The following is a 27160-nucleotide window of genomic DNA, read 5'->3' on the forward strand; positions in this document are numbered from 1 at the left end:
CTCAAATTTTCAAATCTTTGCCTCTGCATCATTGATAAGACAAATACATAGTAATTTTATTCAGAATCTCTGAACCAAGATTTTTATAGTGACAATATATCAAGGTTTATTTCCTACTTACTGTGGTATGCAAATGCAACATTGAAAATGGTGTAAAACTTTAATAAATGAATCAAAGCCACAAAGCCATAGTCAAACACTGATACTGCCTCAGACAATTCTCATTTTTAACAAACAAAATTGTTTCAGCAATACTTAAAAAAAAATCCACTTTTGAAAAAGTCTTCATAGTAGAATGAATTGTTTCTCAAAAAAGATTTATTTTTCCTTTTCACCTAACAGAATCTCATCACTACTTGTTTTGACTAGCTCCATAGATGGATTCTGGTGTAATTCAGCTTTTCAAGAAAAAATGTAGGGTGTTCCTGCTCCCACTCTCTCAGACAGCACAATGCTGATGGGAGATCCCTTCCTTTCTCTGGCATTTTTCAGAGATGCTCAGCAGTCTCTGATCACAAATCACCTCCAGTTCACTGCAGAAGGCTGTCTTGGAGGTGCATGAAAACAGCTGCATGCAGGAAACAAACCCAAACTTTAATTTGCAAACAAAACTAACAAAACACAGGGGTGAGCACTCCACAATCATATTACAGCAACGTGTAACAGGATATGAGTTTGCTGCACTGGTCACAGATATTGCCACTATACAGACAGAAATGATGGCCCAAAGATGCACACATACACTGTTAAAGGAGAATAATAGAATCAATTAGGCTGGAAAAAGCTTCCAAGGTCATCAAGTTCAACAACTTTTGACTGATCACCACCACCTTGTGAACTAAATCAAATAAGTGCCACAATCACTTCTCAAACTCTTCCAGGATGGTGATTCCACCACCTCCCTGGGCAGCCTGTTCCAATGCTTTACACCCCCTTTTGTGAAGAAATTTTCCCTAATATCCAGCCTGAGCCTGCCCATGCCCAGCCTGAGGCCGTTCCCTCTGCTCCTGTCCCTGTTCCCTGGAGCACAGCCCGACCCCCCCGGCTGTCCCCTCCTGTCAGGAGCTGTGCAGAGCCACAAGGGCCCCCCTGAGCCTCCTTTGCTCCAGGCTCAGCCCCTGCCCAGCTCCCTCAGCCTCTCCTCATCAGACCTGTGCTCCAGTGTCTTCACCTGCTGACTTTGTGCTCTGGCTGAACGTGACTCTTTTTGCGTTTATTCAGAAAATGAGCAGCAGCACCTGTCCTGGGCAATGGTTGCAATGGGCAACATTTAACTTCCCAATTCATGGTCTGACACGTGTGTGGCGGCTTTAGAGGGTGTTATCTTTCCCCAGGTTTTCTTGGGTTCAGAGCAATTCCTGTACCCTGAAGCCACCAGGAACTAGGAATATAGGCTGATCAATGTGGTTCCAGAAGTGGTTGTGAAAGATAAAATTTTTAGATGTCTTTAATCAGAAGTGAGGAAAAAAAATTACAAGTGTGAAGCACAATTGGGGTAATATAAGATGAAGATTGTCAGAGAATGTTTGTTTTCAGCTCAGATAGCAAACACCTCTTCAAATAATTTGTATTTCATTTAAATTTATTGCACGGCATAAAAGTGACATGATTGCTGTATACCGTATTATAATTCTCTCATTCATTTACCCTTAGAGGTCAGTTTTGGCATTTAACACAAAAGTATGAAGGGAAAAAAAAAAAAAGAAAATTCATATTATAGACTGAAATAACTTACTGTAAATATTTGTTATGGTTTTGGCCATACAAAACACGAGGAAAATGAAAACCTCACAAAAACACTCTCCCCCTCCTCCCCCCTAAATTCCCAATACGATGCATCCTCCAAAATCATCAGTTCTGGGTCCAACACCACCCTCTAGATTGCTCAAACTTTCAGTTCCTCAAGAGGAGAGGGAGTCCTTCCATGTGTCGTGGTGGCCTCTTCCGTCCTTGTTCCGGTGCTCTCACCACCGAACAGGGATCAGGGCTGCGTCCAGGGTTGTCTTTTTAAGGATGCTTTGTCCAGTTCCAGAAAAGCACAGTATCTCACCTTCTCACCTTTGGGACATCTGTCCCCCCCATATTTTATATACCCCCTGGGGCCGAGGGGTACCCACACTGAATCTTCTTTGGCTCTGGGACATTTCTCCCCCTGGACTCAGTCTCTGTATCACACGGAAACATGGCTCTGTCCATGGCTACACGAAAGAGTCCAGCATAAAATGCCACTCCATCTTCTCCATTCTTTCAACATCTCCCACTCTCTCTCTCTCTCTGGTCCAGACCCCCATCACTGGTTCATTTCCTTCGTCCTCCTCCACTCTTATCACTCGTCTAGGAAGGGTTAATGTTCTGTAAGGTTTTCATTGTCCAAGAAGGGTTAAAAACTCCTCCAAGTGGCTGGACTCCTGGCTGCACACCCCCCCCATCTCCTCAGCCGGGCTGCCCGCTGCTGGCACATGTTTACTGAGTTTCCAGATAACGACACAGGCTGCACTCTCTCTCTCTCTCTCTGTCTGTCTCCAAGGGGTGGTGGTGGGGGGGGGGGGGGGGGGCATGGCTGCCCGATGTCTCTTGGGGCTCCTCCACCCTTCCATCCTCCAAGGCCTCCTCACCCCCATCTCTGTCCAGGCCCAGGCCTACCACATTGCCGCCCCTCTCAGCCCAGCAGCAGCGGCTGGACGGGGGAAGGGAGATCCGACCCCCATCCCTCGAAGTTCCAAGAGAAACTCCCAGGGCCGAAGCTCTGCTTTTAACCCCTGTGTGTTCTCGGAGGTGCGTCCAAAAGCCCACTGGCTACACCAGGTGCCAATATCAAAATCCGAGCACCCATTGGTTTGACCACAACATCCCAGAATTCCCACTTCTTCCTGGTCAAACCACCACAATATTTTAGTTGCATTGACTTTGTCTTGTTTTGTATCAGTTTTATGAACCATATTTCAGGGGGCATTCATATCAAACATTGCCTGCTTTATATAGGTGCTATATATTGTAGATTTATGCAAAGGGCAAATTCGGTTAAGTGTCTGTGTGAGTGCTAGTTTGCCATGCCATGTGTATATAACAAAGTTATTGTCAAGGGGATTGTAGGACAGGCATTATTATTGCATCAGATTTTAATCATAATAATTGGTGTTGGCTGGCAGTATAATCTTTTTGCAGATATTTCTTAGCTCTTGGTATCATAACTCTCATACATTTCTGAGTTCCAAACTATCATTGAGAGGGCAAAAAATGCCACGCAAGCACAAGCTCTGACTTGATCACTTTCACAACAATTCTTAGTGATACTCATCTACATAGGGTTTGCAAATGTGCTTTCACTGAGGTTAAAAATCACCCTGAGAAGTATAAAGCATTAACATCTCCTTCCTGTTGAGAGCAGATTGACCCATCATCCCTCATGAAAACAGCTAGCTATGGTCAGAAAAAAATAGAAATCATCAGATGTATGCACTCTGCCCACATGTGAGTGCTGTGGATAAGTCCCCACTATTTCTTTGTGCTCTTTTCCCCAAGGATTAAGCATTCTCCTAAATGTAACCAAGCACAACATATTTTATATTTTAGGTGAGTATAATTCTTGACCCTGGAGATGTGTCATCTGTTAATTTACAGGTTATGTAACACATTTGTAACAGCTCCTTTATGTCACCTCTACTTTCAAAAGATCAGATATTCCATTTTCTAAACAAGAAACTCAAAAGCCATAGTGATATTTTTGTTGGTCTGATTTCTGAAGAGTGTAGTGACGATCTTGAACATAATGTGATTTTTCTCTCCATTCTGAACTAAGAAAGGTGCTTGAGGGTTCTGGGTTTTGCGGCTATTTCTTTTTTGTGTGTTTTGGTTTTATCAATTTGTTGTTTTATTGTAGGGAGCCACAGCATGGGTAAATGAATGTAATGTAGAATGTAATCTTATCCCCCAATGAATTGCAGCTGGAACCAACTACTAAAGATTAGGAACAGGCCTAATCTTTACAGGCCACACCTGTAGCCAATAAGAACAAGTGACATAAAAGAGTGGATTAGTAGGACCTGAAGTCAGATGGCTGGTACAAGAAGCAAGAATAGTCAGTGCTTAGAGGAGTTGCCTACAAGAAACATCGAGAATGTATGAAACTGTGAGGACATGGAACCCTTGCACCATAATGATAAAAAAACTCTTGATATATAAGACAACAGAACTTGTGATGTATAAGACAACATATAATGATAATAGAACTGTTGTAATATATAAGACAACAACTCACTGTCGGTTTCTCGGCTGTTTATGTGACCTGGAAAGGCCCGGGGTGGCCTTGGGCAGCCCGCGCTTCAAAGGACGAGAAGAGGCTTCAGATCTTTTCTCGGTCTCGGTGTTTATTAATTGTTTATCTAAAAGATTTTCTCTTGGCCCGACAGAGATCTGCACAGCAGCCAGCCATGAGCACACTGCGAGCCCCCGGGGCGGTCACCTATCTTTATACTCAAAGTTACGTATACAATATTTATCATTTTTCCCCAATACCTTTTACCCTTATTAACCAGTGCACTTTTAGTAATAACCAATCCCAAAGTGCCAACATCACCACAGAAGATGGAGGCCAAGAAGAAGAAGAAGAAGAAGGATAGGACACGCCCCAATTCCTCCATCTTACTTCTTTGGACCCCCCTGTACAGAAATCCTAAACCCTGTGTCTTACACACTAATTAACTTATCCCTTCACCATTTACCCCAGTGAAATCCTCCCATCCTCATACAGGTGTCGTCTCCCGTGTGGGATCAAAGTCCAGCCACCAGACACTTCTGGCAACATTCCAGGACTCCCGAGCCCCCCAAGGGTGGTCTCGGTCACTCTGCACATCAGTCCTGAGGTGCTGAGATCCCACAACTCACCATCTCAGAATTTCTTTGCAATTCTGTCTTGAACTGGTCCTCCTCAGACCTGACATCCTGAAGGAGTTTTGTAGCTCATCTTTTTCATGGTTAACTAATGAGATCTGTTCTTTAAGTTGTAAAGAGTGACTAGTTCTTTCAGCTAATAACTGCTCCTTCTCACATGAGACAATATTTAGTGTCTCAGTTAACTGTTGAATCTACGATGAACAGCGGAGAAAAATGCAAGTCACAATTTGGTGGTTGTGGTCTTCATACACCCTATGAAGTAGTCAAATCAGTTGTGTCAAATACAAAAATCACGATTCCTAATTACTAAAATTCACACTAGCAGAAAGAAAAGTTGAAAAATTATTCTGATGTTCTAATAGCATAGAAAAAAAAAATTTACAAGGAAAAGGAACATCATGACACCTAAAAAGTTTACATCAGTCAACTTTGGTTTTCTGTAAATCAAGCAGAATCAAAGGAAAAGGCAATTGACCTTTGTCTATATCGCAAGAAAAATAAAAAGAAGACGAGCACAAAAGATGGACAATATCTTTATATTTCCTCTACTGGAGAGTAATGTTTGCTAAACTGAAGCAATCCTCAATTATACTCTTTGATCTACAAAGGAAAAATGTGACAGGTGAAAAGATGCAACTCTTTGGGGGACAAGATTACATTTTCCATTACCTTCATTTACCCATGTGTCATAGTTTGACCCTGGCACAATGGCAGTGCTATTACAGCGACCTGATGAAGGTCTTCAGGGTGAGAGAAGTGGACAAGAATCTTGGTTCATGATCAGAAGGCTGGATTTATTGATATATAATATATAATACATTATTACTATACTAAAAGGAATAAAGAGAGAAGTTGCAGAGGCTGCTAAGCTAAGAATAGCATAGAAAAGAATGAATAACAAAGTTCTCTGTCCAGCAGAAAGCAAGGACAAACTCTCCTGTGAGTGGTAAGCAAATCCAAACACTCACAGAAGACCAATCACTGCTGCCCCTGTTGCATTCCACACCAGCTGATAACAATTGTTTACATTCTTCTTCTGGGGCCTCAGCTTCCCAGAAGATGAACAAATCCCAAAGAAAGGATTTTTATGAAAAAATGTCTGCGACACAGTGCCCCCGTGAGAATACCCTCTCCTTAGTGTCTGCTGTGAGATGTGACCAGGAATAAGCAAAGCAGGCTCCTACTTAAAAATAAAGAAAACTTTATTAACTAAACTACAAGAAAAGAAGGAAAAAAAAAAACACAAGGAAAATGAAAACCTTACAAAAGCATTTTCCTCCTCCCCCCCTCACCAAATTTCCCAATCCAATACATTTGCCCAAATCACCAACTGCCCAGTCTGGCACCACCCTTTAGAATACTCAAACTTCAGTCCATGAAGAGTCTTTCTCGCACCATAGGCTTCCCCTGGAAACACGCTGAAGCCTCGTGTGCTTCCATGTCACTCAGCACCGCCCGGAAAGTCCTTTTGCCATTGTGACATCTTCCTTCCATGCCCAGTGCTCTCACCACTGTGCATGGACCAGAGCTGCTTCTAGGGTTGTCTTTTAAGGATGCCTTGTCCCACTCCAAAAAGGCACAGTCTCTCCTTCAGGACATCTGTCCTCCCGAATTTTTTTGCACCCCCTGGGGCCGAGGGGTACCCACACTGAACCCTCCCGGTTCTGAGGTACTGCCTCCCCCTAAATGCAGTCTCTGTGTCACAGGAAAAAATAAATGTTTCCGTCTATGGCCACACAAGAAAAGTCCAGCCAAAAGGCCACTCCATCATCTCTCCCCCCACTCAAGAGTCTTCTGCACTTCCCTTGTGGCCCATCCCCTCTTATCTCTTATCTCTCTTCTCATTCATCTCCAGGAGGATCAGCATTTGCAAGGTTTCTATCATGCAGGAAAAGGGTTAAATATCTCAGTCTCTGCCTCTCCGGAGCTCCAGAACTCCCACACTGCCAGGCTGGGCACTTCAGCACCTTCTCGCAGCACTTCCCCCTTCTCCTCCTGGGCCGGCCGCTATCAAATTCAGACGCCGGCTCTCCCTCTCTCTCTCCTGGGGGGGGGGCGGCTGCCCAATGCCTCCTGGGGCTCCTCCACCCTTCCATCCTCCAGGGCCTCCTCACCCCCATCTCTGTCCAGGCCCAGGCCTACCACAGGGCTGCCCCTCAGCAGCAGCAGCTGGACAGGGGACGGAGATCCGACCTCTTTGCCTCTAAGTCCCAAGAGAGCTTGCCGGGGGCGCAGCTCTGGTTTTTAACCCCTGTGTGTTCTCAGAGGTGTGTCCAAACCTCAGTGGCTACCCCAGGTGCCAATGTTAAAATCCGAACAGGTATTGGTCACCACAGCATATCCAAAAAAACCTACTTCCTGTCAGTCAAACCAGGACCTACATTTTGTAGGAGTTTTTTCATAGGTTTTGTGGGACTCACTGGTTTGGGGTCTTGTTTGTTTGTTTTTATGGGACTTTTCTTGTTTTGTCTTGGTTGGGTTTTATTAGTTGTTTGTTTGGGTTTTTTTATTTGCTGTGAATTAACTATTTTCTTAGCTCGCAGCAACAATTTATTTTCTTCACCAGAACATTCATTTCAGAATCATAGAACCATTTACCTTGGAAAGACCTTTAAGATCATCATGTCCAACCATTACCCCAGCACTGCCAAGTCCATGACTAACATTCTCCCCAAGAGTCATATCTATGCCTGCTTCTATTTTTTATTAATTATTGTTAGTCTTAAAAAGGAGATGATCTAAAGAGATGTCTAAGTACCCAGTGATCTCAGAGGTAGAACATTTACCTGAAACTAAGGCAGAGTGACAAGTTGGACCAGCATTCTTCAAATCATAGATGCATTAATGATTCAATTAATGTAACAGACATTAAAATACTAACTTTCCAGCTTCAATTTACTTCTAAATAACAATCTGTTATAGCTCATGAAAGGTTTGTGAAAACTATTTCCTTTCTAAAATCTATACTGATCTTCTAAACAGGAAAAAACACCAATCACAATAAAATTTCTGTCCCTAGAATATATTTTCTGAGCTTCATGTAGTCTTCCAAGTCTAAATCTTGAAGCTTGTTCCACACGTGAGGAACATGGCAGTTAATAGACCACAGAGAAATAACCAGTGAGTAGGCATAGGCTTGATTTTTAGCCAACTTAACAAGAAAACTACTGAGCCTGATTTAAGCAATTGCTCAGTGTGACCAACTGTAATGTGAGAGGATGCAAAGAATTCCCAGAAAGTATTATGGAGAGGGCTGGCTATCACAAATGATTGAGGGACAATCATAGCCAGGAGAGGTGTCCTTTCACAGAGAAACACTGGAGATTTTTCTCGGAGTGAGGTTTGGCAGTGCCAGCCCTGTCCAAGGAAAGGTCTCAGTGAAAGCCTGTGAGGGTCTGGTTACCTAGGTAACTGGATCAGAAATTCAAAATTTGGCTATGGATGTAGCAGAACCATGACTGTGAGAAAAGAGTGGAGGGGGAGTAACAAATGTAGGTTGTCTGTTTGGGTGAATAAGAGAATGTGTGGGTTGGAACGGACTTTAAAGATCATCTCATTCCAACTCCTCTCTCATGGCCAGGGACAATTTCCACTACATTAGATTGCTCAGACCTTCATCCAGCCTGGCCTTGAACACTTCCAGGGATTGGGCAGGCACAGGTTCTCTGGGAAACCTGTGCCAGGGCCTCACTACCCTCAAAGTAAATATTTTTTTCCTGATATCTATTCTAAACCTGCTCTGTTTCAGTTTAAAACCATTCCCTCTCATTCTTTCACAACATTACTTCATTAATAGTCTCTCTCCAGCTTTCTCTCAGGCTCCCTTCAGGTACTGAAAGGCTGCAACTAGATCACCCTGAAGCCTTTTCTCCTCCAACTTGAACAATCCCATTTTTCTCAGCCTATCCTCATAGACAAGGTGCTCCATACCTCTGATCATCCTGATGGCTTTTCTCTGGACTCAATCCAACAGGTTGATGTCTATTTTTGTGCTGAGAACCCCAGGGCTGGATGCAGCATTCAAGGTGGGGTCTCATGAAAGCAGAGACACAAAATCAGCTCACTGGACCTGCTGCCCACGATGCTCTGGAGGCAGCCTGGGATATCACTTTCTGGGCTGTGAGTGCTGTGGCCAGGTCATGTCCAGCCTCACATCCACCAGCACCCCAAGTCTTTCTTGGCAGGGCTGCTCTTGATCAGTTCACACCTATGAAAAGGACATATCATACAGGACATATCAGGGCAGGAAAGCTAAGGTAGTCTTAGTAGCTACTAAAAAAAGTAGAAAGTAATGCAGTGGTCCAAAAAGCCTGGAGCAGAGCTGTTGCAGACATCTTTTTGTGAAAATCCTTTCTTAGGATTTTTTCTTCCTGAGAAGCTTAGAGGCTTCAGGAACAAAATGTAAACAATGGCTATCTGTTGCTGTGGAATGCATCAGATGGATTTTTGATTGGCCCATCTTGGATGTTTATATTTAATGGCCAATCAAGGCCGAGCTATCTCAGACAGAGTCCAAGACAGCTGCCTTTTGTTATCATTCCTTTCTATTCTTAGCTTAGCTACCCTCCTGAGAGTAAACCTTTCCTTCTATTCTTTTTAGTATAGTTTTAATGTAATATATATCATAAAATAATAAATCAAGCCTTCTGAACATGGAGTCAACATTTTCATCTCCTCTCACCTGAAAACCCCTGTGAACACCGTCACACAGAGCAGGAAACCAAACCTTTTGTTCTGAACATATCTCTGTTCAAAATTTTTCTCTTTGAGTCTCCTAAAAGAGAATTGAAGAAAAAGTATTTTCCTGGGTACTAGAGGAGCACCTGAGACAAACAGAGCTTCCTCATCACTATACCAGTCCAGACCTGACAGCATCAGCCTTGGCCCAGCACCTCCCAAAAGGGAAACTTTGACAGTTCCTTATGCAATTTTTTCTGTAAATAAAGACATTCAATACTCAGCCCTTGCAGACTTCATTCAAGGGAAAGGCACTACCAATAACACGCATAGTGTGTTTCAAGGTAGGCTAAATTAGGGATATGCTGTGCTCACTGAGTGAATGAGGTGAAAAACAACCAACGCAGATCACAGAATCACTGAGGCTGGAAAAGGTCCCCAATACCCATCATGTGCAACCTGTGACTGAACCCCACTTTGTCACCCAGATGAGAGCACTTGAGCACTTCAAGTTAGCTCTTGAAGACCTCCAAGGAGTGGTGACTCCACCGCCTCCCTGGACAGCCCCTTCCTATGTTTAACAATCTTTTCTATGAGGAAATTGCCTCTGAAGTCCAGCCTGAGGCCGTTCCCTCTGCTCCTGTCCCTGTTCCCTGGAGCACAGCCCGATCCCCCCGGCTGTCCCCTCCTGTCAGGAGCTGTGCAGAGCCACAAGGGCCCCCCTGAGCCTCCTTTGCTCCAGGCTCAGCCCCTGCCCAGCTCCCTCAGCTGCTCCTCAAAGGACTTAGAAATGTGCATCAGGGGCAAACTGCACCTTGGTTATGCTTGTTCTGTAAAAGTACCAGACTTCTCTTCTCTTCTAACAACATTTTACTCATCTGCACTTCAAACTGATTTACTTATCTGTACCTTTTATTGCTGTTTAATATAACTTCTGATTTTAGCCTGGGAAAATTCTCTATTGTTACATGCCTTTTTGTGATTCACATCTACTTTCTTGTCCATATATATCCATTGCAGCATACAGCTCTGAGGGATTTACCTCAAGCAAATGCAGTCCCCAGATCAACATTACAGCCCTGGAGAACAGCAAAAATAATAATTCATAACCAAAGTCATGAAGTTAGTATCTGCTCTTGATGTTGTTAAGCTTTATCCCATGATACCGAAAGGAAAATTGAGGCTAGAATACTGTTTATTTGCCCCACAAATCAATGTACAGAGGCACTTCAGATGCAAGCATGCAGAGGTTTCCCTCTTCAAGTAGGAACTTTCATTCACACAATCCTAAAGGCTATTTCATTGAGAGGGTATTATGGAGATGCAATCAATATGGCAAGTGATACAGTGAAATACTTGTTTCCATAAAAACAGTTGTTTTTTCTGAACCATGTAAAATATTTACAGCATCTGTCAGAGAAAATTCATGGTTATCCCTGGGGTTGTCTTCAAGACTGTGAAATTAAATATCACAGTCACCATACAGCACCCTTAGCTGGTTAGAAAAAAGAGCTGTAACAGCCATGATATTGTTTTACAATGATACTTCTTCACCTGCAATTTCTAAAGAAAACAGTTTTAAAGTGTTTCATTGTGCATTTTGAATTTTGCATCTTAGATTTTGTCCTTCTTTTTCTTGGGGTTTTTTTGGCCTTTTTTTTTTTTTTTTTTTTTTTTTTTTTTAGAACTAGAGCCTTTCATAACACAGTATTTCTTACATGGAAGAAAGACAGGGACCTTTTTGCAACATTAACTTATATTGCAAGCAATCTGTTCTAGTTTAAGTCACAATCCAAAATGCTATGACTCAGAAATCCTGCACATGACTGCTCTCTCAGCCCTGTATGTGAGCTTGGCCCCAGTGAAGCTGTTTTCAGTAGCACAGCACTTACCTGTCACCCAGTGGGACCTGACATTCCTGCATGTTTCGCTTAAACCCAAATTCCACACCTCAACATCCACTTACAAAAATGTAAAACCATGTCTTCTTACAGCTCAGTCACCTATAAAAAACTTTCTTGAGAGACTGTCCAAGAGGGAAGAAAAATATTCCGCAATGAGGGAAATTTCCTTCATCAGGATGAGAGGAGGCTGAGCTTTTTCCAGGCTGACCCAGCCTGTTCTTTACTGACTTAAGAGCATGTTGCTGTCAGAAAGATTCACAGCAAGAAATCCCCCAGGATCTCGAGGGTGAATGACATGCTGCTTTTCTAAAGAGAGGCAGTTATACAATTACAGAAACTCTAAAATATGTGGGAGTTACATGGCTGGGGCTGCTGCACCTTCAGCAGCAACAGGGTGTTCACAGAGATGAAAAGGAGGGTGGGAGATACTGGAGATACCATCCTCATGGGGAGGAATGCCCAATCTGCCAACCTGCCCTGGTGATGTCTTGGGAAGTCTGGTCCTTGCAATGAGACCCAGACCCAGGTTGTTGCCAAAGTTTTTCCAGCCCTTGGAGCATTGCAGCTCTTCCATCTGGGCATGGACAGGACTGCCAGGGTTTATCCAGGGCATGTTAAGGGTGACTGCAGAGCACTGGGGTAGGGTGAGGTGTGAGGGCCTGAGTGCTGCAGGTGAGACTGAAGGGCTCAAGCAGAATTCGACAGATCTCAACCTGATTCTGTTGCTGGCGGCGCGACCAGAGCATTCACACTTGTGACTACAGGATGTTCTCTGGTTGTGTAAGGAAGAACTCAATGGCAAAACCGGCATAACAATGCAGGCATAGTAAAGCATTTAACTTCTTTCATTTCCCCTTTTACTGACTTTGGTCCTTTGGTTCTATCTAACGATAAAATTCTTCCATGCTGCTACTCTAAACAGTACTACAGTGCTGCTTCCAGACCAAAGTTGTGTTACAAGAGTTGTTCAGTTTTGGAGGGTTAAAAATATGGAAAAAGCCTGTGAGACTTTGGTAGGACTTTTTGAATTAAGGTAATTGGTCAGGAGTCAGCATCAGCAAGGCAAATAAATGTCAGTGCCAGTTACAGCAGCTGCAATAGTGCTGTGAGTTATCCAACACCTCCAGGAGACATCATGAAATATAGCAACTTACATAGAACATATTTGAATATTGTTTTAGGAATAAAAAAAGTGTTGTATATGGCCATCTGTGGTTATGTATTTTTACCATGTGTTAAGTATGTTTTTGTCCGTGATGCCATAAAATACAACAGGCTTCCAGAATAGTGTTAGACCTTGGGGATTTGTTCTGTAAAGAGAACATCTGCAAGGGCTCTCTCAGTGGTCTGTGGCAGCAATTTGAGGGACAAATAGCAATCAGAACATTAGCTTTGAGACTCCCCCTGAGGCTCATCTGCATCATATTTGGAAAACATAAAGACTTTTTTAATCAAAACATAAAGACATTCTTGATCAAAAAATAAAGACATTCTTGATCTCCACCCTGCAGAAGTGGGGCTGGAATGTGATCCATGTGAATAACCATTGTTTTTGGAGAACTGTACAATGCAAGGAAGAAAAAAGAAGTGCCTGCATGGGATGGAGTAGAGCAGTCTTACCTTTGATACCTGTCTCCTGCGGACAGGAGATTTGTCAGAGAGAATATACCAGCTCATAACTGTGGAAGGTGGTGTACTTTGTGCGTCTGGCTGGTGAATCCTGCAATTGATTTCTGCTACAAGGATCAGGGAATCGTTCCAGGTGCTGGAGCTCACAATGGGAGTCATTAAATGGCAGCATGTATCCCAGCTGCAGCTCCCTTCCTCTTTCCTTGGCTTCTATTTCTGTGCCAGTAAATACTGTGATAACCTTAGAGAGCACTACAGCAAAGTTTGTATTTGGGTATAGCACTTAAACGAATGCTTTCTCCACCTCAACTTCCAAACTCACCTGACAAGCTGGAGCCTGACATGACTTCCTTGTCTACAAGCAAGTACTGCAGCACGACTGGCCAGGATAAATAACACTAGAAGCCCACTAGGATAATTTGACTTTAATATTTCTCCTTCTAGCTAATATATTAGAATTCAGTCTTGTTTGCATCTGTATATCTGTCCCTATAAGACTCATATCTTCTGTCATGGGCCGTGTTTCTGGCTCCAGCCTGAGTGCAGATTACAATTCAGGACTCATATTCAACAAGCATCCGGAAATAAAGAGCATGTGATGTGCCTTGGTAGTATTTGTGAGAACAAATCTAATCCGCCTCTTTGAGAAGAGGGAGACTTTCCAAGTAAAATGCTTTCTGATAGAAACATGAGAGTGTAGACTATGAACACAAAAATTAGCAGAAATCTTTGGGGGAAAAAAACGATACATAGGTGGGATAGTAGGTGGGATGGGATGAACAAAAGCAGCAGTTTATTCTTGTCTTACACACATGGCACAACATACAGAACCAGCACAAATAACTTACAAAGTCTCATACACCATGCTTTCTCTTGAATAGCTTCTATTAAGTTACAACACCATAACGAATCGGGTATTTAGTTACGACAGATCTCCAGACATGGATAGTCTCCCATTCAAGGAGTTATTATTTTTTGTAAACTACTTAGACAAACATCATTTTTTTACATGTTTAATACAGTACAGTATCCTTAACAGAGTTCAAGATATTCACAATGAGAATTGAACACTTTATAAAACAGCAGAATTTCTCACCTCAGTACAGGCCTACATTCGCTCTCCTGCCTCTTTCTGAATTAAAATGTGTTACAAGTCGTCTTTACTCAACTTTTCAAACTGAGAATTGCTTTAAATGAAAAAAAATGCTATTTACAGGGTTTTGTTAGATTTGATAAAAATGTTTTTGCTTCCCTTTCCAATTCCAACTCCCCTACCCCCAACAAAAATTGCCACTTGGCAATTTTAGAAATATTGACCCTCAAGCCGCTATAAAAACTAAAAAAAAAAAAAAGAAATTTGTGACGACTCGTTGGATGCAAAATGAAAGATGATCATCACAGCCCAGCATTAATTCAAAAAGATGAATTGTTATCCCCTAATGTCATATATTGTGTTCATTGGAGACAGATGATGCCTGTCATCTGATTTTTAGAGATAAGGAACTACTTATGGGCCAGCGTACAAAACCTCCATTTTTTTTATTTGCAAGATGCCACACTCTCTGTGATTAAATAATTTCCAGCTCGGTTCTTTCCTTTTCAGAAATTGTTACAACTCTGATTGTGTCATACTGACCTAAACTCTCCCAGTGTCCATTGGATAAAACAATGTTTCCCCATATCCATGGTCCCAGTGATATTTCTGGGTTGACTCAGGAGAGTTTTGCTCTCTGACTGCACTTCAAACTCCACTAAAGCCTGTGGGCATCTTTCATTTGGTGGCTTTGGATTAGCTCTGCTTGAATGTGGCTGGTAAACTCTAGCCCCTAAGCAGTTAATCAGCTTTCTAAAGAAATAATCAAAAAAGATTCCTCTCCTTTATACATACAATACGCAATATTTGTACATTTAGCATTATCATAAAAAGCATGTTTATGTTATTTTGAAAATGTATTTTTACAGAAATCTATAAACACTGTTGTATCAAACACATTCTCAAAAACTGGAGAAAATACTGACACAAAACCTGGAAGAGCCTCAATGGAATTCTTCCAGTACTATTTGTCTACTTGCATATTTCATATTTCAGTGTCCTTTCCTGCAAACATAATTTGGCCATATGAGAACAGGTAAAGTAGACAACAAATCCCCAACAGTTTTAAGTAGGACCTAGGTCTGTTGTTTAATGAAAGTAGATTGACATTCAATGTATGTTTGGTTTGTTCTAACTGGCAAGCCCATTTTGCTATCTTTACTCACAATGAGCAGTGCCTTAATTCCCAAGTAGTCTTGTTCGCTTCAATGGAATTACACATGACAAATGACATATGCAAAAATACTGAAAATGGTCTTCCACTTTTTTAACCCTTCTTATGTCAACAACGAACATCACTATCTTCTTTTTTATATATATTGTACTTGAAAATGAAGTAGGACTAATACTTGCAAACAATTCTGCATCAGAAGTTAATGCACAAACTTTAGGAAATAATCTGATATAGTTGTGCTATAGTTCTGACAGCCTAAAAACCTATCTGGTTTGACCAAGACTAAATTTCATAGGTCTAAATGCTTTATTTGTACACTTGTTATTGTTACACTTGACATTTCCTCAGCCTGACACAATTTAATTTTATATGGACATATGTCACACTGACATTAAATCAGGATGCTATTTTCCTTTACCACCACCATTTTCAGTACAGTCAGTAATGTACATTAATTCATATAACCAAAGTACTATCCAAGTACTTTGTCTATAGAATATTGGAGAAATTATAAAGTGAATTTGGTTTCCTCTCCTGCAAAATTTAAAAAATGCGCTGGAGTTTGTATATTGGTACTGACTGTAATGGCTTCTTTACAGTCCAGGAGGTTAAACACTAAACAGCAGAATAAGGTTTTCTTCTTTGTCTCACTATTTGTTTATTCTTTAATGAAGCTAAAAAAATTAAAAAAAAAAAACCAACATCAACTTCTTTTTAGTACTAATGAAATGTTAAAATATAATTGGTGAAAAGTAATTGATTGTAATATCCTGTATGTTACCTCATCTCAACAGAAATTCCTTTATATGGCTTGAAATGTTTAATGTGTAATCCTAACTAGAGGAAAAAAATGCAAGCCATATCTAACCCCAAATTCTACCTATACTGTAACATGTACAGTCACCCGTAAAGGAGCCCTTTTAACAAAAAAAAGCATGTGAACTTATCATTAGTTTGAAGTACGTATCTATTTTGGTCACTGTGATAAAAAAATTATATATATAAACTTACTAAAAAAGTCCAAGTGTAATCAATTATATAATATTTCGACACTTAAAAAAAAATAGTTTTACACAATGTGATATGTAAAGCAAAATATTGAATACATGTTAATTCTTTGGGATCAAAGTATAAGTAACCAAAACTTACAAAAAATGATTAAATTTTCATAAAAGAAAGTTTTTGGTGGAGGGGCAGAAGGAATTTCCCCCCCTACTCACCCTCAATCCCCATGGCTTTTATAGATCCATCCCCTTGCCTAATAAGCCACAGGTGGGGTTTTTTTTTGGATATATTGTAGTAAGGTTTTTTTCTTCTATATATGAGTCATTAATAAGTGACTCTTTCAAACATAGTTTGTTCTTCTTGAGGTTTACAGTGATTCAGAATTTACAGGCCACTTAAACTCTAGAAGAATATTAATCTGAGCTAATTATGCTAAAGATTGATGAAATAAAAATTCCATTATTTACTGTGAAAATTAAGTCACCTTCTGTTCTGATAATTCAATTCAAGTTTATTTCAAACACCCCTCCCCCCTTGAAAAAAAAAAAAATAAGAAAAAAAAGTTTTGTGGTTAAAAGCTTGTAATTATACATAGCAAAGAAAAAAAAAAACCTGCTCCTTGCCTACGGAAATATATATAGTTTCTTAAGATCCAACCCCTCTCTAACCTGCTAACCATCACATAACATATGCCACTTGGCAATTTGTCTCCTAGGATATTCACAAATTTCTTTCCAGTGCTCTCCACCTGTTCCTTCTGCTGAAGATCCCAAGGTTAACCTGCCAATGACCTCATTCCTTGACCCCCTATCTGAATCTAAAACCAGAAATTCAATGCTGATATCATCAAGGCCCTCACAAGGAATGTCAAAGACAAACAATTCATTGAACACTGCATTGGGGGTGCACTTCTTCACATGGGTTTTCTTTTTAGAAATTCTCTTCTTGGCATGGTACAGGTTCACTTTGACATAAGGGTCTGCAATGAAAAGAAAGAGCACAGATCAGCTATTGTACAGTGGTTGAAATTCCTTGATGTAATTTATGGTAAATTCCACAATTATCCGATATATTTACACCACAATGAGTAGCTCTGTCAATTTATTAAAGTTGATTCCTCTCATCCAATTTTTAATTTTTTTTTCTATGCATCTGAATTAGCCCCTTTAATTTCCCTTTATGGTCACCAAAATTGTGTTCAAGGCAGGCAGTGAAGTTTAGACTGCTACCAAGTACAGGTGTTTCCTTAATGAGATAAATCCTGTCCTGCAGTCCATGAAACCAGCAACACATCTACCACATTCAAAGATGGTCAGGAAGTGCACAAAATTCTAAAGGTCTCTGAAAAATATGTAACATTGCACATTTAAGTGTGACAGAAATTGGCTTTTCACACATTCTGCTGGGGTATAATCATCAGCACTAATCAAACCCATGAAAAGAAAATTTTCAGAAAGGAGTGAATAAACTTGGGCTGAGAGAATGTGTGTGATATTTCTGCTGGAATCCTATAGAAGTCAATTCACCTGACTAAATTGAGGCCACCAATTGTTATTGAATAAATTTGATGTTAAACTTTAAATGAAAGGGTATGTTCGCTGTTGGAATGTGTGTCTTTACACCTGTGTTGCTACTGTTGAATATGGGAAGGACAAATGTCCATATTTTTAGCTGCCAACCAACTTTGAGTGTTTGCATTCATCAGAATTATTTAATTGCTGTGAGGTTCTCTTGCTATTGTCTTCAATAATGGCCATATTTATTCTTTCAGAGGAGACATTTTAAAAGCCAACCCTTTCAATTACCTTGGCATTTATTCAGTGAAAGTGTGGGCCTGTTTCCAGGTTCTCATGGTGCAGTGATGTAGTACAAAATCTTCTCTACTGAACCCAGTCAAACATGATAGTTTATGTGAACAATTAACCAAGTTAATCATCAAGAACTCCTGAATACTTTTTTAAAATAAGTAATACTGAAACTGAACAGTATTTACGTATTTTATGTCACAGTTATCAGACTGAACGGGTTGGATAAGTAAAAATTATGTTTTTCCTTGAACTGACAATAAGTGTCTACCATAAGTGGGGTGTAATGGGGTACCTCTTCACTTTCATATTCTATCACCATAATGAACATTTCAAAACCAGGGCTTAATAAAAACACTCACTGGCTTTGAAATATTGTATGCCATGCAAGCATTAGAAGCATCAAAATCAATATCAATCAGTGGTTTCCATTTAGTTTAAGAGGAAGTTTTCTGTTACTTTTGAGCAGCTACTAGATAAAGCTAGAGAGTTCCACTTGTCTTTATTAGGCTAACAAAGGTCCCTGAGCACCAGTGACTAAGGAAATCAAGGAGTTGCGAAAATGGAAAAGTTTCTGAGTATAAAAAATTCCCCTCTTCTCTAGGAGGTTGAATTGTGGAATTGTTTATTTTATTCCATAGAAACACCACTTCACTCTTCTCTTTTTCCAAGATTAATGTTGGGATGAGGGGAAAGTCTCAGAGGAAATTTTGAGTGTCCTGAGTGCAGTATGCTGCTGAAATCCAAATATCTATTGCACCTGGCCTTATTGACAAACAGAAAATAATGGAAAACTGTTTAAATGGAGTAGGAGTCCAGGTGCAACATGGCTGCCTGCAGAAGTAGTACATTCCTATTATAGTCAGCAAGGCTCTCCCAGGGGATGCAAGAAATGCAAACAGATTTTACAGCTTTACTTGTAAGAGCTGCAAAAAAAAAAATGGTGTTCCATAGGGTCCAGGTAGATGTTGTGACTGGAAGGGCTTTTTTTACCAAGTTATTTTCCCATCTGGGTAAACATCAAGCAGGTCTGTTAAGATCAGCTTTTTGTCATGCTGTCTTCATGAAACAACCACTATCTCCTGCGACTTTGGGGTTGATTTTTAAAAATACATATCCTCTCTTTTAGTCAAGTAAATTATTAGGCTCAATATACATCTTTTCTCCTTCTGATATGTGGACAAAATTTAGATCAAAAGGAAGATTTAAATGGAACTTGATGAGAGTTGCCTATAGGTTTGTTGCATTGGATTCAAGCTAGGCTAACTTTCCAGATGAATTGCGGTATGAAAAACAGAAAAACTGTATTTTTGGCTGCAGTGATAATTATTCAATGTTTCCTAAAACTACTCCCTTTTCTTCTTGTTTCATAATATTGAGTGAAATTAAAGACTATAAGTTCTATAAAGAAGCAACAGCAGATGTGGTACTATAGCCCTTTTTTGTGTACTGTTGTTTTTGTGAGGCAGTCTTATATACAGGACATTAAATTTTACACTGTTGTTATGTTATATAGCCTTAATGTGTCTTCTATGTGCAATTCCAGAATTGGCTTCAGAGGAAGTTCCACTGAATGAAAAATGGCAGCAGACAGGGAGAAGAGAAGATGAAACCTGATCCCTCTTAATGCACCCCAAATTTGGCACATGATAAAGCACGTGTGTCATGCTGCAGCATCCTCCCAGCATTGGCACAGTTCACCTTCTCACCTTGCCAAAAAATGTTAGTGCTCAGTTAGTGCTCAAATTCAACTCAGAGGTAAGATGCTGCTTTTCTTCTGAGATAAATTATATGATGATCTCACTCAATACTAATCTTCTACAAATAAACTCATTTTTTTGTCATAAATAAAAGCTTTTGGTATCTGCAAACAACATCCCACGCTTATGGCAGATGGGTTCTGTTCAAAACAATCATAAAACTCATTGGTTTGCACTGCTAGCAGATGTCACCTTTTTTTGATGTGATTGAAGAACAAATTTGTAAAATACATACCCTGGAAATAAAGCACTGACCTAGATATGAATGAAATGAATAGGCTGTAAATAATAGAAACACCATTTCTGCATGTATGGAATATTTTCAGTCTTTGAAATGCCACCTTTCAGCTGTCTTTTGTCATTCTGTTTTATATTCTTGGGGCATATTCATTATTAAAACCATTACCTGATAATCCTGACACATCAGATTTAGGTAGATGCCTGGCTTTTAGAACAACGACAGTGAGTGTGTTTGTTGTAGATTGATAACAGAGAGAGACCAGTAATTCTCCACGACCAGATGATTTCTGAGGAAATTAAAGGAAAAACAACAAAAAAAAAGTAATAAAACTGTTTATAAGCATTTATATTGACCAAGCTTTAAACCAGAGTTAAAAGGGTTTATGGAATGTCACAGAAGTAAATGCTCTGAAGCTGTATAAAAGGACATACCATATATAGCTATTCTGATTTACATAGTGATTATAATTTTCCTCTATATTAGTTATATAACTTTTCCTATGATTGGTTTTCAGACTGAATAAAATTAAAAAATAAATGGACAATGTAAGTTGACATGACATTACTGTCTTTGGACAGTACAAATAAAATCCTGAGGAAAAAAGAATCACAGCTAAAAAAAGAAACTTATCTTAAACAAAGCAAAATTCTATGAAGATATAATTAGGAGAAAAAATGTAGTACAAGTAAAGAAAAAATATTTGGTAAAGTGCTTTAAACAGGAAGGATTCAAGCTATCAGTAAAATCTTATCCCTTAACACTCTCTAAAGTAGTACAATATACATGAAGTAAAGGTGAGATGAAAGATTTTCTCTATCATTATCTGATTTGAATTTGGAGGAGTAGTGTATTTCAAATGGAGAAGGAAGGCAAGGGAGACAAGAGCAGATAGTACCTTATATACCAGAAAATCCAATAAGTTATCAACAAAATCCTGTGACATACTTATATTTGTTGTCATATAGTGATAGAATTACAAAATGACAGTATTAGCTATAGGTATATTGACTATTAGACATTTATTTTATTAGGCAGTATGCTTGTCATTTGAAACCAATCATGGTGAAAGTCAATACACATTCCACTTCCTTAGCAGAGATTTAAGAGTGTGTGTGTTTGATGCCTGTGCATTTCTGTGGTTCAGCTGGAATTGTTATAAATGACCTTTGCATTCTGAACTGAGACAACACAGCATTAAATATTTTTGTCCCAGTAAAGTCAGGAAGTTTTGCTGGCAACTCCACAAAGTCTATGGCTCCACCTTTACTACCTTTAGTACAGCTGCTGCTCATGAGACAAGTGATGACAGCACCACCATGCAAGAACATGCTACAACATCAACCACATAGTCTCTAGCAAATCCCACTTCCCTAACTAAAGACCACCTGCATTCCTCAAGAATGTGCTACACAACCCATGCAGGTGATATTTGCATTGACTTCAGTAAGATTTAAGAAAGAATGATGTCAAATATAAAAGGGGATGGAGGAGAAAGGCAATAATACATAAATATTTTTTATTCTTTCATTTAAAAGCAATTAAAAGCAAATCAGTGGGGTTTGAGTCAGCTTGAGCTAACTGGAATTGGTCCACTCAAACCTGCTGAATAAGAAATTAGCGCTTAGGGCATTAGCAATTTCTTTCATCATGCTTGTTGTAATGGGTTTTTTCTATTGCATTTGTGTAATGACTTCCTCACACTGCCATTAGGAAAGCATCTCAGGAATTGCATTGTGAGCTTTTTGGCTTTTTGGCTTTTCTCTCCAAGATGGCAGCAGCATTATACAAGAATCATAGCTAACCCTATCACAACACTTTCAAACTTTGAGTAAAAAAGATGTTACCCTAACATTTCTTTTGATGATCTCTCTGTCCATTAGCAGCCTTCCTTCCGACAGTTCAATTCCAGCAAGGGGGATGAGGACTTCTCCAATGACGTCATCTCTGGAAAATCTGTCAAAGCTCAAGATCATGAAGTGAAGTGTTAAGTCTTGAATTTGGCTGTAGGGGATCCCATAAAATGTGAAAGTCTCATCAAAAGCTGGATCTAAAGTTTTTCTCAACACTCTGGTTTTCACCTTGTGCTTTTTCTCAGGCAGGATTGTCATTTTGATGTAGGGATCAGAAGTCATTGACTGTTCATCCATTGCTGGCAGCCCACGAGCTTCTTTGATGTTCACTACAAATGCTTTCTTCTCAAAGTTGTACTCTAAGGAGAAAAAGAGAGTTCCTAGCTTGTCTTGTTTATCTTCAGATGACAGAGAAGTGATGGATTTTAAGCTATCAGGAGATACTGAATCTTTCTTCCTTTCTGCAAAATGCTTAGGAGATGAATTTTCAAGATCTGGAGAGCCCTGCATTTTTGTGGTTGTTTTGGGGAAATTGCCATTTAGATCTCTTTTCTCCAGGTCAAGATGGAGAGAGTTCTTTGGCATTGCTGATTTGTTCTTTGCTTCACTTTTATCATCTGCTCCAAACTTCTTCTTGCTGTTGAGATTCTCAGGGTAGATATCAACCCCCTTCAGAACATGGACAAACTTGTATGGAGGGGTCTTATTGGACTTGGAAGATTTGCGTTGGCAGCAGATCCAAGCAAAGAGGGAGACAGAGAAGACAAGGCCAAATGCACTAAAGATTCCAACCACAGTAGGAATTTCATCTGAAAATCAAATAAATAGCAACAAGCACATAAGCAGCAGTACCTTGAATTCTGCATGATACTTCATAAAGCAATAATTTAGGTAAAACAAACTGATAGGAGACAGTGATATCAGCAGGACTGACAGACTGGAAGTGCTCTGCCACCTGCAGGCACCAGTGTGCAGTCCCACTCCAAGGCACGCTTGTTATGATAGTATTTTTCCATACAAGCAGAGTTAGGGAGGAGAATACTATTCCCATCCTAATAATGATCTCTGTTCATAATTTCTATACTGTCTTAACCTTCTGTGTGTAGTTTCTGAGCTTATATGTCTGTGAATAATACCAGCTCTCAGCTGTTTTCAGCTTTGAGTTTATGGAGGTTTCTTGGTTAGCTCAAACACACTCTGAAATACGTATTACTTTTAGATACATCATCTGCTTTCCATAGTGTTTCCTAGAATACTTTGTGTGCTCAATTAGCTATTTTTTATGGTCTGTTCCCATAATTGCCTGTGGGTATCTCTTGAAAGAAGTGAGTTTAATTGGAGGTTATAGCACTCAACAGTTTCACTGGGATTTTCAATACTTTGCAAGAGGAAATCTATCTAGAAAATTTGGGAAAATTATATAGCAAGTGTCTTATAGCAAGATGGATGTGATATTAGGTAGCACATATGAGTTCAAAGCTGAAAAAATCATGTTAAGTTTATCTATGTTAACCACTAAGCATTTAAGTCACTGGAGCAAAGCTTATGGGGAGTTTGCAGAAAGGGTCAGTACTTCTTAGGAGTCGATAAGAAAAAATAATTCCTCCACAGTTTAATATTAATTCTATACTTACGCTGAATAAAGAGAAACCTGGGCAAATGTTACAACCTCCTTTGCCAAGTGGATATATTATTTACATATGGAGTATCATTAGCCCTTCAAAGCACGCATCAAAGGGTGAATGAGCACAACTAATTAGAAATCCAATTTTGCCCATAAGTAACGTTACTAAGTGAGTTTAAACCTCCCACAATGTAACAATCAGAGTTTAACCTTTATTCCCTGCAACAGTGGACGTACAATGGAATATTAATGTCTTGACATTGTTTATGCATAAAGGCAATTATGTAACAATTCTGTTTCTCTCTGGTCATTCTGGAGCAGTAAAGAGGAACCATCCCCCTGTATTACTAAATCAGCTTCATGCGGTCAAAAGCTGAGCAGATAAATGTGCTGCCAATACACCTTTGCTTTTTAGTGTGATGATTCAGAAAAAAAAAAAAAAAAAAAAAAAACCACAACAATACTATCAGAGCAAAGTAGGACATAATGTTCCAGCTCAGAAAGGATCAGGCCTGGCTGTTAATTTTTTATGACAACTTTCCTGGTGCCTACAAGCTGTACTAGTCTATGCACTTAATTGCAGGAACTTAATGAAATGACTGACAACCATATTTGTGAGCAAAAAGTATTTTTCCTAACTTAAGCACATGGTTTTGAGTTTCAAGAATTCCCTGGGCTGCAAACATTTAAGTATACATGGTATAAATAGAAAGCTAAAAGTATTTGGAAACTAATCAGAATACTTTAATATCTTTTAAGAATGGTTTGTACATTTACAATACTTTTTCGTGAGATAATATACTTTTTATAGTAATGGATATTATAATCTACTTTAATTCTACAACTACTGGAAGTAGTGGTACAATCAATTTGATGTTTAAAATATTAATTATCTTTCTTAAATAAGTAATTAGGCAAGAGCAAGATGTCACAAGTGTGGTTAGAAACCTCAAGTGGGTGGAACAGGAAAGAAGATAAAATGGTAACTAAAATGGTTTTATATTTACAACTAATTGTGTCACAAAATGAATTTTTTGCTTTTGTCATAATCAGTTGGTTAACATTCAAGGCAGTGCATTAATAGAAAACATCACCTACTAGTTCTGGGAGAAGTTATTTTTTCGGTTATGTGATATAAATCTGGAGTCTTGTCACTAAGTTAGTGGAATGATCCCTGAATCAAACCACTGCTAAAGGAAGCCTAATGTAGTTTAGAGTCAATATTTGTAAAGCAGAGTTCAGAAATGTTCCCTCTTACTGCTTTTCTCCCTAAAGCAACTTATGTATGCATTTTATAAGTGCACAGACATGATTGCTTCTGAAACTTCTGATACCTCACTGCATCCATGGCATAGAAATTACAAAACTGAAAAGTTCATTGTCATCTTTGTTATTGAAACCAGGTTGGTTAAGATGCATCTGTTCAGCTAAAAACACTGAAATCCTGTATTTTCTTCTTCCTAGCAATGCTCTTTAACTAATGATTGACCTACAATAAGAATAAAAGGAATGACAATTATTTCAAGAATGACTTGAACAAAGATTTTTCTCTGTGGCATTTACACCATGTAACTCTTGATGCACATTACTTTAACAGAGACACGGAAAACAGCACCAAACCCCTCTCATCCAGAACCGCACCTACAAAAATCTCTTTATCTCTTCCGGTACTTTACCAGGGAGGAGGAACAGGCAGGGAGGAAGGAAGAGAGATTAGGGAAAGAAAGCAAATTCGCACAACTTCTGAAACCTGAAGAGAACTGGGGGGAAAACCAGGTCCCTCCCAACAAGCTGCGTGCTGGGAGGCACCGGGAGGCTCAGCAGAGGCTGCTCTTCTCCCGGGGAGGGGGAGCATCGCCCGGCTTCGGGTGTGGGGAGCCGGGACGCGCTTACCGAACTGCTGGCGGCTGTCCGCTATCGGAGCCATGTTGGTGGCGAGTGATGTCCGCGGTGCTGGAGCCGCTGTCCGCGGTGCTGGCGCCGCTGTCCGCGGTGCTGGAGCCGCTGTCCGCGGTGCTGGAGCCGCTGTCCGCGGTGCTGGCGCCGCTGTCCGCGGTGCTGGCGCCGCTGTCCGCGGTGCTGGCGCCGCTGTCCGCGGTGCTGGAGCCGCTGTCCGCGGTGCTGGAGCCGCTGTCCGCGGTGCTGGAGCCGCTGTCCGCGGTGCTGGCGCCGCTGTCCGGGATGCGGGAGCCGCCTCCCCGGATGCCAAGCGACCCGCCCGGGGCGCTGAGCTCGCTGCCCTGCTGTCCCCTGGCTCTGCGCTCTCACGGCGCCCGGGTAACAGTCTTTGCCAGCGCAGTTAAAAAAAAAAAAAAAAAAAAATTACAGAGAGAGGAAAAAAAGAAACAACAACAAAAACCACCCAAAACCTGGAGACACGAGCAGTGGGGACAGTGGAGGAGGAGGCTGCAACGGGACTGGAGGAGAGGGGGGAGGGGAACCTTCGGTCCTCCCCTTTGCACACTGATTTGCAACCCCCTTCCTGTTTTGGCTCTTCTGAGTAGCTCCGCTCTGAGACTGAGTACGTGGTTGAAACCCAAATTGACGCAATCCTGACGCTACAGGGCTGAAATCAGCACCTTTGCCGCCTCCCTCCCCCCCTCCCTAGCCACCACACCCTCCCTCCCTTCCTCTCTGTCTCTCTCTCTCTCCCTTCCTACCCCCTCCTCCTCCCCCTCTCCCCGTCCCTGTCTTGGGATTGAACACGCACTCATCGATTATTTTAACTGCCTTGCTGCAGGTTATGAGCTCCCCCACACACCCCTCCACCGGACACAGACAGTGAGATGGCAATGTCTGTGATTCAGAGCACCCTCAGAAAGACATGGGTGTGCCCCTTTTGCCAGGGAAAGATGTATTCATTTGCTTAGTTAACTATCAGCTGTGTATGTTACAACAACAACGTGAAAGAGTTGCCAACCTGAGAGAGTCCAGACACCTCGGCTCCAGCTGCAGGGCACACGATTTTCCTATGACTGACGTGATGAATTTACTGAATTTGAGTCACAAAAACTCCGGATGTGACTTTTCCCTGTGCCTCCTCTCTGCTTCCTCCCAACATCCACCCCCACATAAACATTCAGCCCCCAGTTTGGAAATCCTCTTGATCTTCCTGCAGGTCTGGGAAAGAGATGACTTTACTTCTAGATTTTACTGGTTTAGATGTGTCGTCTCCCAGTGTGAACTGAGAATGTGGTGGGGAGACAGGGAAAGTGTGGCATAGAGGAGGAATGGGGGGGGGAGCAGGACAAGAAAGCAGGGCTGCCTATAACTAGAATATCTACAGTGTATAATAAACCAAGCTAACTCCTTGTCAAACAGAGCTGCAAAAGCCAGCACCTGGCATCTGACTCCTCCTGGATTCAAATGGAAGTATAGCAGCCAGGTTTGGAGCTCATTCTTCTGCATAAATGGGAAACAGGTGTTGTTGCTTCTCTAAATAATAAAATCCAGATGCAGACATTGTCTGGCATGACCTGACTCCATGGTCAGCCACTTGGAAGCT

General features: G+C 40.7%; 1 protein-coding gene across 2 annotated transcripts; it reads right to left on the minus strand.

Moving 5' to 3' along the window:
• Window positions 1-13869: 13869 nt before the first annotated feature.
• Window positions 13870-25697, minus strand: SYT4 (synaptotagmin 4). Of its 2 annotated transcripts, none has more exons than XM_059493012.1 (4): window positions 25549-25697; window positions 22032-22840; window positions 20347-20467; window positions 13870-17354 (listed from the first exon to the last, which is right to left on the minus strand). In XM_059493012.1, exons 1-4 carry the CDS (start codon window positions 25580-25582, stop codon window positions 17047-17049), a joined length of 1272 nt encoding a protein of 423 aa, XP_059348995.1. In that variant the 5' UTR covers window positions 25583-25697; the 3' UTR covers window positions 13870-17046. The 2 variants fall into 2 exon arrangements, with proteins under 2 accessions (XP_059348995.1, XP_059348994.1); XM_059493011.1 differs by having other exon boundaries at window positions 22026-22840.
• Between the last annotated feature and the right edge of the window lie 1463 nt (window positions 25698-27160).

This window comes from Ammospiza nelsoni, chromosome Z (genome assembly GCF_027579445.1).
Source record: "Ammospiza nelsoni isolate bAmmNel1 chromosome Z, bAmmNel1.pri, whole genome shotgun sequence".
Taxonomy (NCBI): domain Eukaryota; kingdom Metazoa; phylum Chordata; class Aves; order Passeriformes; family Passerellidae; genus Ammospiza; species Ammospiza nelsoni.